The sequence below is a fragment of the Pristiophorus japonicus genome, unplaced genomic scaffold, assembly GCF_044704955.1.
Source record: "Pristiophorus japonicus isolate sPriJap1 unplaced genomic scaffold, sPriJap1.hap1 HAP1_SCAFFOLD_321, whole genome shotgun sequence".
Classification (NCBI taxonomy): domain Eukaryota; kingdom Metazoa; phylum Chordata; class Chondrichthyes; family Pristiophoridae; genus Pristiophorus; species Pristiophorus japonicus.
In genome coordinates this window covers 248,683-264,899 of record NW_027253008.1, presented here as the reverse complement: position 1 = coordinate 264,899, position 16,217 = coordinate 248,683, and the positions used below count along the sequence as shown (strand labels likewise).

General features: G+C 49.8%; 1 protein-coding gene across 1 annotated transcript in view; it reads left to right on the top strand.

Moving 5' to 3' along the window:
* Nucleotides 1–16,217, top strand: part of LOC139249551 (V-type proton ATPase subunit B-like) — a 209,889-nt gene that overhangs the window by 146,558 nt on the left and 47,114 nt on the right. Inside the window, exon 3 of the mRNA XM_070872492.1 lies at nt 10,610–10,708. Coding sequence (XP_070728593.1) covers nt 10,610–10,708 — 99 coding nt within the window. The remainder of the gene's footprint in view (nt 1–10,609; nt 10,709–16,217) is intronic.

The window sequence follows — 16,217 nt, the reverse complement described above, 5'->3', positions numbered from 1 at the left end:
GACTTTCAGAAGGCTTTCGACAAGGTCCCACACAAGAGATTAATGTGCAAAGTTAAAGCACATGGGATTGGGGGTAGTGTGCTGACGTGGATTGAGAACTGGTTGTCAGACAGGAAGCAAAGAGTAGGAGTAAACGGGTACTTTTCAGAATGGCAGGCAGTGACTAGTGGAGTGCCGCAAGGTTCTGTGCTGGGGCCCCAGCTGTTTACATTGTACATTAATGATTTAGACGAGGGGATTAAATGCAGTATCTCCAAATTTGCGGATGATACTAAGTTGGGTGGCAGTGTGAGCTGCGAGGAGGATGCTATTAGGCTGCAGAGTGACTTGGATAGGTTAGGTGAGTGGGCAAATGCATGGCAGATGAAGTATAATGTGGATAAATGTGAGGTTATCCACTTTGGTGGTAAAAACAGAGAGACAGACTATTATCTGAATGGTGACAGATTAGGAAAAGGGAAGGTGCAACGAGACCTGGGTGTCATGGTACATCAGTCATTGAAGGTTGGCATGCAGGTACAGCAGGCGGTTAAGAAAGCAAATGGCATGTTGGCCTTCATAGCGAGGGGATTTGAATACAGGGGCAGGGAGGTGTTGCTACAGTTGTACAGGGCCTTGGTGAGGCCACACCTGGAGTATTGTGTACAGTTTTGGTCTCCTAACTTGAGGAAGGACATTCTTGCTATTGAGGGAGTGCAGCGAAGGTTCACCAGACTGATTCCCGGGATGGCGGGACTGACCTATCAAGAAAGATTGGATCAATTGGGCTTGTATTCACTGGAGTTCAGAAGAATGAGAGGGGACCTCATAGAAACGTTTAAAATTCTGACGGGTTTAGACAGGTTAGATGCAGAAAGAATGTTCCCAATGTTGGAGAAGTCCAGAACCAGGGGTCACAGTCTGAGGATAAGGGGTAAGCCATTTAGGACCGAGATGAGGAGAAACTTCTTCACCCAGAGAGTGGTGAACCTGTGGAATTCTCTACCACAGAAAGTAGTTGAGGCCAATTCACTAAATATATTCAAAAGGGAGTTAGATGAAGTCCTTACTACTCGGGGGATCAAGGGTTATGGCGAGAAAGCAGGAAGGGGGTACTGAAGTTTCATGTTCAGCCATGAACTCATTGAATGGCGGTGCAGGCTAGAAGGGCTGAATGGCCTGCTCCTGCACCTATTTTCTATGTTTCTATGTTTCTATGTTTCCATCAAACACTCCCAGCACGGGTACAGCATGGGTTAGATATAGAGTAAAGCTCACTCTACACTGTCCCATCAAACTCTCCCAGGGCAGGTACAGCACGCGGTTAGATACAGAGTAAAGCTCACTCTACACTGTCCCATCAAACACTCCCAGGGCAGTTACAGCACGGGTTAGATACAGAGTAAAGCTCCTTCTTCACTGTCCCATCAAATACTCCTAGGGCATGTACAGCATGGGTTAGATGCAGAGTAAAGATCCCTCTACAATGTCCCATCAAACACTCCCAGAGCAGGTACAGCACGGGGTTACATACAGAGTAAAGCTCCCTCTGCACTGTCCCATCACACACTCCCAGGGCAGGTACAGCATGGGTTAGATACAGAGTAAAGCTCCCTCTACACTGTCCCATCAAACACTCCCAGCGCGGGTACAGCACGGGTTAGATACAGAGTAAAGCTCCCTCTACTCTGTCCCATCAAACACTCCCGGGGCAGGTACAGCACGGGTTAGATACAGAGTAAAGCTCCCTCTACACTGTCCCATCAAACACTCCCAGGGCAGGTACAGCACGGGTTAGATACAGAGTAAAGCTCCCTCTACACTTTCCCATCAAACACTCCCAGCGCGGGTACAGCACGGGTTAAATACAGAGTAAAGCTCCCTCTACTCTGTCCCATCAAACACTCCCGGGGCAGGTACAGCACGGGGTTAGATACAGAGTAAAGCTCCCTCTACACTGTCCTATCAAACACTCCCAGGGCAGGTACAGCAACGGTTAGATACAAAGTAAAGCTCCCTCTACACTCTTCCATCAAACACTCCCAGCGCGGGTACAGCATGCGGTTAGATACAGAGTGAAGCTCCCTCTACACTGTCCCATCAAACACTCCCAGGGCAGGTACAGCAACGGTTAGATACAAAGTAAAGCTCCCTCTACACTGTCCCATCAAACTCTCCCAGGGCAGGTACAGCATGCGGTTAGATACAGAGTAAAGCTCCCTCTACACTGTCCCATCAAACACTCCCAGGGCAGGTACAGCACGGGTTAGATACAGAGTAAAGCTCCTTCAACACTGTCCCATCAAACACTCCTAGGGCATGTACAGCATGGGTTAGATGCAGAGTAAAGCTCCCTCTACAATGTCCCATCAAACACTCCCAGAGCAGGTACAGCACGGGGTTACATACAGAGTAAAGCTCCTTCTACACTGTCCCATCAAACACTCCCAGGGCAATTACAGCACGGGTTAGATACAGAGTAAAGCTCCCTCTACACTGTCCCATCAAACACTCCCAGGGCAGGTACAGCACGAGGTTAGATACAGAGTAAAGCTCCCTCTACACTGTCCCATCAAACACTCCCAGGGCAGGTATAGCATGGGTTAGATACAGAGTAAAGCTCCCTCTACACTGCCCCATCAAACACTCCCAGGGCAGGTACAGCACGGGGTTAGATACAGAGTAAAGCTCCCTCTACACTGCCCCATCAAACACTCCCAGGGCAGGTACAGCACGGGGTTAGATACAGAGTAAAGCTTCCTCTACACTGTCCCATCAAACACTCCCAGGATAGGTACAGCACGGGGTTAGATACAGAGTAAAGCTCCCGCTACACTGTCCCATCACACACTCCCAGAGCAGGTACAGCACGGGGTTACATACAGAGTAAAGCTCCCTTTACACTGTTCCATCAAACACTCCCAGGGCATGTACAGCATGGGTTAGATACAGAGTAAAGATCCCTCTACAATGTCCCATCAAACACTCCCAGAGCAGGTACAGCACGGGGTTACATACAGAGTAAAGCTCCCTTTACACTGTCCCATCAAACACTCTCAGGGCAGGTACAGCACGCGGTTAGATACAGAGTAAAGCTCCCTCTACACTGTCCCATCACACACTCCCAGGGCAGATACAGCACGGGTTAGATTCAGATTAAAGCTCCTTCAACACTGTCCCATCAAACACTCCTAGGGCTTGTACAGCATGGGTTAGATGCAGAGTAAAGATCCCTCTACAATGTCCCATCAAACACTACCAGAGCAGGTACAGCACGGGGTTACATACAGAGTAAAGCTCCCTCTACACTGTCCCATCACACACTCCCAGGGCAGGTACAGCATGGGTTAGATACAGAGTAAAGCTCCCTCTACACTGTCCCATCAAACACTCCCAGGGCAGGTACAGCACGGGTCAGATACAGAGTAAAGCTACCTCTACACTGTCCCATCAAACACTCCCGGGGCAGGTACAGCACGGGTTAGATACAGAGTAAAGCTCCCTCTACACTGTCCCATCAAACACTCCCAGCGCGGGTACAGCATGGGTTAGATATAGAGTAAAGCTCCCTCTACACTGTCCCATCAAAAACTCCCAGGGCAGGTGCAGCACTGGTTAGATACAGAGTAAAGCTCACTCTACACTGTCCCATCAAACTCTCCCAGGGCAGGTACAGCACGCGGTTACCTACAGAGTAAAGCTCCCTCTAAACTGCCCCAACAAACACCCCAGGGTAGGTACAGCACGGGTTAGATACAGAGTAAAGCTCCCGCTACACTGTCCCATCACACACTCCCAGAGCAGGTACAGCACGGGGTTACATACAGAGTAAAGCTCCCTCTACACTGTCCCATCAAACACTCCCAGGGCAGGTACAGCACGGGTTAGATACAAAGTAAAGCTCCCTCTACACTCTTCCATCAAACACTCCCAGCACGGGTACAGCACGGGTTAGATATAGAGTAAAGCTCACTCTACACTGTCCCATCAAACTCTCCCAGGGCAGGTACAGCACGCGGTTAGATACAGAGTAAAGCTCCCTCTACACTGTCCCATCACACACTCCCAGGGCAGATACAGCACGGGTTAGATACAGAGTAAAGCTCCTTCTACACTGTCCCATCAAATACTCCTCGGGCATGTACAGCATGGGTTAGATGCAGAGTAAAGATCCCTCTACAATGTCCCATCAAACACTCCCAGAGCAGGTACAGCACGGGGTTACATACAGAGTAAAGCTCCCTCTGCACTGTCCCATCACACACTCCCAGGGCAGGTACAGCATGGGTTAGATACAGAGTAAAGCTCCCTCTACACTGTCCCATCAAACACTCCCGGGGCAGGTACAGCACGGGTTAGATACAGAGTAAAGCTCCCTCTACACTGTCCCATCAAACACTCCCAGCGCGGGTACAGCACGGGTTAGATACAGAGTAAAGCTACCTCTACACTGTCCCATCAAACACTCCCAGGGCAGGTACAGCACGGGTTAGATACAGAGTAAAGCTCCCTCTACACTGTCCCATCAAACACTCTCAGGGCAGGTACAGCACGGGGTTAGATACAGAGTAAAGCTCCTTCTTCACTGTTCCATCAAATACTCCTAGGGCATGTACAGCATGGGTTAGATGCAGAGTAAAGATCCCTCTACAATGTCCCATCAAACACTCCCAGAGCAGGTACAGCACGGGGTTACATACAGAGTAAAGCTCCCTCTGCACTGTCCCATCACACACTCCCAGGGCAGGTACAGCATGGGTTAGATACAGAGTAAAGCTCCCTCTACACTGTCCCATCAAACACTCCCAGCGCGGGTACAGCACGGGTTAGATACAGAGTAAAGCTCCCTCTACTCTGTCCCATCAAACACTCCCGGGGCAGGTACAGCACGGGTTAGATACAGAGTAAAGCTCCCTCTACACTGTCCCATCAAACACTCCCAGGGCAGGTACAGCACGGGTTAGATACAGAGTAAAGCTCCCTCTACACTTTCCCATCAAACACTCCCAGCGCGGGTACAGCACGGGTTAAATACAGAGTAAAGCTCCCTCTACTCTGTCCCATCAAACACTCCCGGGGCAGGTACAGCACGGGGTTAGATACAGAGTAAAGCTCCCTCTACACTGTCCTATCAAACACTCCCAGGGCAGGTACAGCAACGGTTAGATACAAAGTAAAGCTCCCTCTACACTCTTCCATCAAACACTCCCAGCGCGGGTACAGCATGCGGTTAGATACAGAGTGAAGCTCCCTCTACACTGTCCCATCAAACACTCCCAGGGCAGGTACAGCAACGGTTAGATACAAAGTAAAGCTCCCTCTACACTGTCCCATCAAACTCTCCCAGGGCAGGTACAGCATGCGGTTAGGTACAGAGTAAAGCTCCCTCTACACTGTCCCATCAAACACTCCCAGGGCAGGTACAGCACGGGTTAGATACAGAGTAAAGCTCCTTCAACACTGTCCCATCAAACACTCCCAGAGCAGGTACAGCATGGGTTAGATGCAGAGTAAAGCTCCCTCTACAATGTCCCATCAAACACTCCCAGAGCAGGTACAGCACGGGGTTACATACAGAGTAAAGCTCCTTCTGCACTGTCCCATCAAACACTCCCAGGGCAATTACAGCACGGGTTAGATACAGAGTAAAGCTCCCTCTACACTGTCCCATCAAACACTCCCAGGGCAGGTACAGCACGAGGTTAGATACAGAGTAAAGCTCCCTCTACACTGTCCCATCAAACACTCCCAGGGCAGGTATAGCATGGGTTAGATACAGAGTAAAGCTCCCTCTACACTGCCCCATCAAACACTCCCAGGGCAGGTACAGCACGGGGTTAGATACAGAGTAAAGCTCCCTCTACACTGCCCCATCAAACACTCCCAGGGCAGGTACAGCACGGGGTTAGATACAGAGTAAAGCTTCCTCTACACTGTCCCATCAAACACTCCCAGGATAGGTACAGCACGGGGTTAGATACAGAGTAAAGCTCCCGCTACACTGTCCCATCACACACTCCCAGAGCAGGTACAGCACGGGGTTACATACAGAGTAAAGCTCCCTTTACACTGTCCCATCAAACACTCCTAGGGCTTGTACAGCATGGGTTAGATGCAGAGTAAAGATCCCTCTACAATGTCCCATCAAACACTACCAGAGCAGGTACAGCACGGGGTTACATACAGAGTAAAGCTCCCTCTACACTGTCCCATCACACACTCCCAGGGCAGGTACAGCATGGGTTAGATACAGAGTAAAGCTCCCTCTACACTGTCCCATCAAACACTCCCAGGGCAGGTACAGCACGGGTCAGATACAGAGTAAAGCTACCTCTACACTGTCCCATCAAACACTCCCGGGGCAGGTACAGCACGGGTTAGATACAGAGTAAAGCTCCCTCTACACTGTCCCATCAAACACTCCCAGCGCGGGTACAGCATGGGTTAGATATAGAGTAAAGCTCCCTCTACACTGTCCCATCAAAAACTCCCAGGGCAGGTGCAGCACTGGTTAGATACAGAGTAAAGCTCACTCTACACTGTCCCATCAAACTCTCCCAGGGCAGGTACAGCACGCGGTTACATACAGAGTAAAGCTCCCTCTAAACTGCCCCAACAAACACCCCAGGGTAGGTACAGCACGGGTTAGATACAGAGTAAAGCTCCCGCTACACTGTCCCATCACACACTCCCAGAGCAGGTACAGCACGGGGTTACATACAGAGTAAAGCTCCCTCTACACTGTCCTATCAAACACTCCCAGGGCAGGTCCAGCATGGGTTAGATTCAGAGTAAAGCTCCCTCTACACTGTCCCATCAAACACTCCCAGGGCAGGTACAGCACGGGTTAGATACAAAGTAAAGCTCCCTCTACACTCTTCCATCAAACACTCCCAGCACGGGTACAGCACGGGTTAGATATAGAGTAAAGCTCACTCTACACTGTCCCATCAAACACTCCCAGGGCAGGTACAGCACAGGTTTAGATACAGAGTAAAGCTCCCTCTACACTGTCCCATCAAACACTCCCAGGGCAGGTACAGCACGGGTTAGATACAGAGTAAAGCTCCCTCTATACTGTCCCATCAAACACTCCCAGTGCAGGTACAGCACGGGTTAGATACAGAGTAAAGCTCCCTCTACACTGTCCCATCAAACTCTCCCAGGGCAGGTACAGCACGCGGTTAGATACAGAGTAAAGCTCCTTCTACACTGTCCCATCAAACTCTCCCAGGGCAGGTACAGCACGCGGTTAGATACAGAGTAAAGCTCCTTCTACACTGTCCCATCAAATACTCCTAGGGCATGTACAGCATGGGTTAGATGCAGAGTAAAGATCCCTCTACAATGTCCCATCAAACACTCCCAGAGCAGGTACAGCACGGGGTTACCTACAGAGTAAAGCTCCCTCTGCACTGTCCCATCACACACTCCCAGGGCAGGTACAGCATGGGTTAGATACAGAGTAAAGCTCCCTCTATACTGTCCCATCAAACACTCCCAGCACGGGTACAGCACGGGTTAGATATAGAGTAAAGCTCACTCGACACTGTCCCATCAAACACTCCCAGGGCAGGTACAGCACAGGGTTAGATACAGAGTAAAGCTCCCTCTACACTGTCCCATCAAACACTCCCAGGGCAGGTACAGCACGGGTTAGATACAGAGTAAAGCTCCCTCTACACTGTCCCATCAAACACTCCCAGGGCAGGTACAGCACGGGTTAGATACAGAGTAAAGCTCCCTCTATACTGTCCCATCAAACACTCCCAGGCCAGGTACAGCACGGGTTAGATACAGAGTAAAGCTCCCTCTACACTGTCCCATCAAACACTCCCAGGGCAGGTACAGCACGGGTTAGATACAGAGTAAAGCTCCCTCTACACTGTCCCATCAAACACTCCCAGGCCAGGTACAGCACGGGTTAGATACAAAGTAAAGTTCCCTCTACACTGTCCCATCAAACACTCCCAGCGCGGGTACAGCATGGGTTAGATACAGAGTAAAGCTCCCTCTACACTGTCTCATCAAAAACTCCCAGGGCAGGTGCAGCACTGGTTAGATACAGAGTAAAGCTCACTCTACACTGTCCCATCAAACTCTCCCAGGGCAGGTACAGCACAGGGTTACATACAGAGTAAAGCTCCCTCTACACTGTCCCATCAAACACTCCCAGGGCATATACAGCATGGGTTAGATACAGAGTTAAGCTCCCTTTACACTGTCCCATCAAACACTCCCAGGGCAGGTACAGCACGGGGTTAGATACAGAGTAAAGCTCCCTCTACACTGTCCTATCAAACACTCCCAGGGCAGGTACAGCATGGGTTAGATTCAGAGTAAAGCTCCCTCTACACTGTCCCATCAAACACTCCCAGGGCAGGTACAGCACGGGTTAGATACAAAGTAAAGCTCCCTCTACACTCTTCCATCAAACACTCCCAGCACGGGTACAGCACGGGTTAGATATAGAGTAAAGCTCACTCTACACTGTCCCATCAAACTCTCCCAGGGCAGGTACAGCACGCGGTTAGATACAGAGTAAAGCTCCCTCTACACTGTCCCATCACACACTCCCAGGGCAGATACAGCACGGGTTAGATACAGAGTAAAGCTCCTTCTACACTGTCCCATCAAATACTCCTAGGGCATGTACAGCATGGGTTAGATGCAGAGTAAAGATCCCTCTACAATGTCCCATCAAACACTCCCAGAGCAGGTACAGCACGGGGTTACATCCAAAGTAAAGCTCCCTCTACTCTGTCCCATCAAACACTCCCGGGGCAGGTACAGCACGGGTTAGATACAGAGTAAAGCTCCCTCTACACTGTCCCATCAAACACTCCCAGGGCAGGTACAGCACGGGTTCGATACAGAGTAAAGCTCCCGCTACACTGTCCCATCAAACACTCCCAGAGCAGGTACAGCACGGGGTTACATACAGAGTAAAGCTCCCTCTACACTGTCCCATCAAACACTCCCAGGGCATGTACAGCATGGGTTAGATACAGAGTAAAGATCCCTCTACAATGTCCCATCACACACTCCCAGAGCAGGTACAGCACGGGGTTAGATACAGAGTAAAGCTCCCTTTACACTGTCCCATCAAACACTCCCAGGGCAGGTACAGCACGGGGTTAGATACAGAGTAAAGCTCCCTTTACACTGTCCAATCAAACACTCCCAGGGCAGGTACAGCATGGGTTAGATTCAGAGTAAAGCTCCCTCTACACTGTCCCATCAAACACTCCCAGGGCAGGTACAGCAACGGTTCGATACAAAGTAAAGCTCCCTCTACACTCTTCCATCAAACACTCCCAGCGCGGGTACAGCATGCGGTTAGATACAGAGTAAAGCTCCCTCTACACTGTCCCATCAAACACTCCCAGGGCAGGTACAGCAACGGTTAGATACAAAGTAAAGCTCCCTCTACACTGTCCCATCAAACTCTCCCAGGGCAGGTACAGCGTGCGGTTAGATACACAGTAAAGCTCCCTCTACAATGTCCCATCAAACACTCCCAGAGCAGGTACAGCATGGGTTAGATACAAAGTAAAACTCCCTCTACACTGTCCCATCAAACACTCCCAGGGCAGGTACAGCACGGGTTAGATACAAAGTAAAGCTCCCTCTACGCTGTCCCATCAAACACTCCCAGCGCGGGTACAGCACGGGTTAGATACAGAGTAAAGCTCCCTCTACACTGTCCCATCAAACACTCCCAGGGCAGGGACAGCACAGGTTTGATACACAGTAAAGCTCCCTCTACACTGTCCCATCAAACACTCCCAGGGCAGGGACAGCACAGGTTTGATACACAGTAAAGCTCCCTTTACGCTGTCCCATCAAAAACTCCCAGGGCAGGTACAGCACTGGTTAGATACAGAGTAAAGCTCACTCTACACTGTCCCATCACACACTCCCAGGGCAGATACAGCACGGGTTAGATACAGAGTAAAGCTCCTTCTACACTGTCCGATCAAAAACTCCCAGGGCAGGTACAGCACGGGGTTAGATACAGAGTAAAGCTCCCTCTACACTGTCCCATCAAACACTCCCAGGGCAGGGACAGTGCGGGTTAAATACAGAGTAAAGCTCCTTCTACACTGTCCGATCAAAAACTCCCAGGGCAGGTACAGCACGGGGTTAGATACAGAGTAAAGCTCCCTCTACACTGTCCCATCAAACACTCCCAGGGCAGGTATAGCACGGGTTAGATACAGAGTAAAGCTCCCTCTACACTGTCTCATCAAACACTCCAGGGCAGGTACAGCACGGGGTTAGATACAGAGTAAAGCTCCCTCTACACTGTCCCATCAAACACTCCCAGGGCAGGTACAGCACGGGGTTAGATACAGAAGCGGATATCATTGATCCTCTCGATGGCTACCTGTGGCCCTCGCTGTCTGCCTGCCTCTCTGGAGCGGCTGCCTGTTGCTGAGAATGACTCCAGACCCTTGAGTAAGTTTGCACACTGGATATTCTTGTTGACTGAATGAGTTGCTGGCTGGTTGATCGCTGGAGTGCAGCTTTATTCCATCTGACTCCCATTGCCCGTTTTAGCGATCGGAAGCCAATACCTGTCGAGCTCTGATCCTGCACATTTCTTTCTCTTTCCCTTTTCTTGCAGTTCCCCAAGTACGCTGAGATTGTGAACTTCACCCTCCCTGACAAGAGCGAGAGGAGCGGGCAGGTTCTGGAGGTGGTCGGATCCAAGGCTGTTGTCCAGGTAACTCCGCCGTTAGCGGGCTGACCCATGACCTTCGCTCCCAGTGTGGAATCCCGCAGGATGCAACGAAGGTTGATTCAATCGATTCCCTGCATGAAAGTGCTGTCCTGTGATGAGAGATTGAGTAGACGGGGCCTATATTGTATGGCGTTTAAAAGCAAAAGGAAAGAAAGATTTGCATTTATATAGCGCCCTTCACGACCACCCGACGTCCCAAAGCGCTTTACAGCCAATGAATTACTTTCGGCGTGTAGTCACTGCTGTAATGTTTAGCAGAATGAGAGGGGTTCTCATTGAAACATACAAGATTCAGAAGAGAATTGAGAAGGTAGATACTGAGAGGTTGTTTCCCCTGGCTGGAAAGATGAGAGTATTGTCTCAGGATAAGGGGTCAGTCAGCTTCCCTGCCTTTCAAATTTATCCCTCCTGAAATGAACCCTAGTGGGGTAGAGGTTATTTTATGGCCTTGTTAACCTGCGTAGCTACTTTTAGAGCTCTGTGTATCTGTACAGAGGAACCTGGGTGTCCTTGTGCATGAAACACAAAAAGTTTACAGAGACATGGTTGCAAGGTGGCCAGGACTGGGAATTAAACGTACAGGGGTATCAGACGATTCGGAAAGATAGGCAGGAAGGGAAGGGAGGTGGGGTAGCTCTGTTAATAAGGGATGATATCAGGGCAGTTGTGAGGGATGATATTGGCTCCAATGAACAAAATGTTGAATCATTGTGGGTGGAGATTAGAGATAATAAGGGGAAAAAGTCACTGGTCGGCGTAGTTTATAGGCCCCCAAATAATAACTTCATGGTGGGGCGGGCAATAATCAAGGGAATAATGGAGGCATGTGAAAAAGGAACGGCAGTAGTTATGGGGGATTTTAACCTACATATCGATTGGTCAAATCAAATCGCAGGGGGTAGCCTGGAGGAGGAATTCATAGAATGCATACGGGATTGTTTCTTGGAACAGTATGTAACAGAGCCTATAAGGGAGCAAGCCATTTTGGATCTGGTCCTGTGTAATGAGACAGGAAAAATAAACGATCTCCTCGTAAAAGATCCTCTCGGAATGAGTGATCACAATATGGTTGAATTTGTAATACAGATTGAGGATGAGGAAGTTGTGTCAGAAACAAGCATACTATGCTTAAACAAAGGGGACTACAGTGGGATGAGGGCAGAGTTGGCTAAAGTAGACTGGAAACAAGGACTAAACGGTGGCACAATTGAGGAACAGTGGAGGACTTTTAAGGAGCTCTTTCATAATGCGCAACAAAAATATATTCCAGTGAAAAAGAAGGGCGGCAAGAGAAGAGATTACCAGCCGTGGATAACCAAGGAAATAAAGGAAAGTATCAAATCAAAGACCAATGCGTATAAGGTGGCCAAGGTTAGTGGGAAACTAGAGGATTGGGAAGATTTTAAGCCACAGCAAAGAATGACTAAAAAAGCAATAAAGAAAGGGAAGATAGATTACGAAAGTAAACTTGCGCAAAACATAAAAACAGATAGTCAAAGCTTTTACAGATATATAAAACGGAAAAGAGTGACTAAAGTAAATGTTGGTCCCTTAGAAGATGAAAAGGGGGATTTAATAATGGGAAATGTGGAAATGGCTGAGACCTTAAACAATTATTTTGCTTCCGTCTTCACAGTGGAAGACACAAAAACCATGCCAAAAATTGCTGGTCATAGGAACGTGGGAAGGGAAGACCTTTAGATGATCACTATCACTAGGGAGGTAGTGCTGGACAGACTAATGGGACTGAAGGTAGACAAGTCCCCTGGTCCTGATGAAATGCATCCCAGGGTATTAAAAGAGATGGCGGAAGTTATAGCAGATGCATTTGTTATAATCTACCAAAATTCTCTGGACTCTGGGGAGGTACCAGCGGATTGGAGAGCAGCTAATGTAAGCCTCTGTTTAAAAAAGGGGGCAGGCAAAAGGCAGGTAACTATAGGCTGGTTAGTTTAACATCTGTAGTGGGGAAAATGCTTGAAACTATCATTAAGGAAGAAATAGCAGGACATCTAGATAGGAATAGTGCAATCAAGCAGACGCAGCATGGATTCATGAAGGGGAAATCATGTTTAACTAATTTACTGGAAATGTTTGAGGATATAACAAGCATGGTGGATAGAGGTGTACCGATGGATGTGGTGTATTTAGATTTCCAAAAGGCATTCGATAAGGTGCCACACAAAAGGTTACTGCAGAAGATAAAGGTACGCGGAGTCAGAGGAAATGTATTAGCATGGATCGAGAATTGGCTGGCGAACAGAAAGCAGAGAGTCGGGATAAATGGGTCCTTTTCCGGTTGGAAATCAGTGGTTAGTGGTGTGCCACAGGGATCGGTGCTGGGACCACAACTGTTTACAATATACACAGATGACCTAGAGGAGGGGACAGAGTGTAGTGCAACAAAATTTGCAGATGACACTAAGATTAGTGGGAAAGCGGGTTGTGTAGAGGACTCAAAGGCTGCAAGGAGATTTGGATAGGTTAAGCGAATGGGCTAAGGTTTGGCAGATGGAATACAATGTTGGAAAGTGTGAGGTCATCCACCTTGGGAAAAAAAACAGTAAAAGGGAATATTATTTGAATGGGGAGAAATTACAACATGCTGTGGTGCAGAGGGACCTGGGGGTCCTTGTGCATGAATCCCAAAAAGTTAGTTTGCAGGTGCAGCAGGTAATCAGGAAGGCGAATGGAATGTTGGCCTTCATTGCGAGAGGGATGGAGTACAAAAGCAGGGAGGTCCTGCTGCAACTGTACAGGGTATTGGTGAGGCCGCACCTGGAGTACTGCGTGCAGTTTTGGTCACCTTACTTAAGGAAGGATATACTAGCTTTGGAGGGGGTACAGAGACGATTCACGAGGCTGATTCCGGAGATGAGGGGGTTACCTTATGATGATACATTGAGTAGACTGGGTCTTTACTCCTTGGAGTTCAGAAGGATGAGGGGTGATCTTATAGAAACATTTAAAATCATGAAAGGGATAGACAAGATAGAGGCAGAGAGGTTGTTTCCCAGAGGTCGGGGAAACTAGAACTCGGGGGCACAGCCTCAAAATACGGGGGAGCCAATTTAAAACCGAGTTGAGAAGGAATTTCTTCTCCCAGAGGGTTGTGAATCTGTGGAATTCTCTGCCCAAGGAAGCAGTTGAGGCTAGCTCATTGAATGTATTCAAATCACAGATAGATAGATTTTTAACCAATAAGGGAATGAAGGGTTACAGGGAGAGGGCGGGTAAGTGGAGCTGAGTCCACGGCCAGATCAGCCATGATCTTATTGAATGGCGGAGCAGGCTCGAGGGGCTAGATGGCCTACTCCTGTTCCTAATTCTTATGATATGTTCTTATGTTAGTATGCAGGTACAGCAAGTAATCAGGAAGGCAAATGGAATGTTGGCCTTTATTGCAAGGGGGATAGAGTATAAAAGCAGAGAAGTCCTGCTACAACTGTACAGGGTATTGGTGAGGCCACACCTGGAGTACTGCATACAGTTTTGGTCTCCGTATTTAAGGAAGGATATACTTGCATTGGAGACTGTTCAGAGAAGGTTCACTAGGTTGATTCCGGAGATGAGGGGGGTTGTCTTATGAGGAAAGGCTGAGTAGGTTGGGCCTCTAGTCATTGGAGTTTAGAAGAATCAGAGGTGATCTTATTGAAACATATAAGATTCTGAGGGGGCTTGACAGGGTAGATGCTGAGAGGATGTTTCCCCTCGTGGGAGAATCTAGAACTAGGGGGCATAGTTTCAGAATAAGGGGCCACCCATTTAAAACGGAGATGAGGAGGAATTTCTTCTCCCAGAGGGTCGTGAAACTTTGGAATTCTCTGCCCCAGAGAGCTGTGGAGGCTGGGTCATTGAATATTTTCAAGGCTGAGTTGGACAGATTTTTGAATGATAAGGGAGTCAAGGGTTGGTTATGGGGAGCGGGCAGGGAAGTGGGATTGAGGCCAAGATCAGATCAGCCATGATCTTATTAAATGGTGGAGCAGGCTCGAGGGGCCAAATGGCCTACTCCTGCTCCTATTTCTTATGTTCTTATGTACCCCAGATCCCTCTGTTCCTCTACCCCACTTAGACACTTATTTTCCAAGGAGTATGCAGCCTCCATATTCTTCCGACCAAAATGTACCACCTCACACTTATCGATATGGAAGTTCATTTGCCAATTCCAGGCCCATTCTGCAGGTTTATTTATTTGTCACAGTCCTCCTCAGTATTAACTACACCGCTAATTTGGTGTCACCCGCTAACTTTGGAATTGTGCTTCCGATTCCTGAGTTCAAAACATTTATGTAAATAGTGAGCAGCTGTGGTCTCAGCACCAATCCTTGTAGACCACCACTTCCCACCATTTGCCAATCTGCCCTTAACCCCGACTCTCTGATCTCTGTTTTGTGGCCAATTCGCGATCCATTCTGCTACATGTCCCCTGTCTTCACAGGCTCTGACTTTCGTCATGAGTCTATTCTGTGGTACCTTATCGAAAGCCTTTTGAAAATCTAAATATATTACATCTACCACATTACCCTTATCTACCCTTTGTCTCATCAAAGAATTCAATAAGGTTGGTCAAGTGTGACCTTCCCTTTCGGAACCTGTGGTGACTGCACTGTTATATTTTCAGGTCCTCGATGTTATCAGAAACACATCCTTTATGCTGGCTTTACAGTTCCACGATTACTACCAAACCGAGTGCCCTCAGGGGTCCTGCTGCTGCCATTGCTCTTTCGTACCCCCCCCTCTCCCTCTCTCTATCGCACTCGTGCAGCAGACTGATGTGATCTGGTGTTCACTTTGATTCGATTCACACCAATTACCATCTTATTCCCCGATATACCCTCTCCCTACTTCCCCCACTCTTCCCATCCAGCCCCTCACTCCCCCGGCCAGCCCCTCATCCCGCCCACTGCCCCTCAACACACCCCCCAGCCAGTCCCTCCCCCCTTGGCCAGCCTCTCCCCCCCCCGGCCAGCCCCCTCACCCCGCCCACCACCCCTCGACACCCCCCCTAGCCAGCCCCTCCCCCCTCGGCCAGCCCCTTCCTCCCGGCCAGCCCCTCACCCCACTCACCTCCCCCCCCCCACCAGCCAGCCCCTCACCCCTCCCCCCCTAGCCAGTCCCTCCCCCACCTGGCCAGCTCCTCCCCCCGCCCACCACCCCTAGCCAGCCCCTCCCCCCTCGGCCGGCCCCTTCCTCCCGGCCAGCCCCTCACCCCACTCACCCCCCCCCCCCTCCCCAGCCAGCCCCTCACCCCTCCCCCCCCGGCCAGTCCCTCCCCCACCCAGCCAGCCCCTCCCCCCGCCCACCACCCCTCGACACCCCCCCTAGCCAGCCCCTCCCCCCTCGGCCAGCCCCTCACCCCACTCACTCCCCCCCCCCCCCCCCAGCCAGCCCCTCACCCCTCCCCCCCTGGCCAGCCCCTCCCCCCTCGGCCAGCCCCTTCCTCCCGGCCAGCCCCTCACCCCACTCCCCCCCGCTCCCCCCCAGCCAG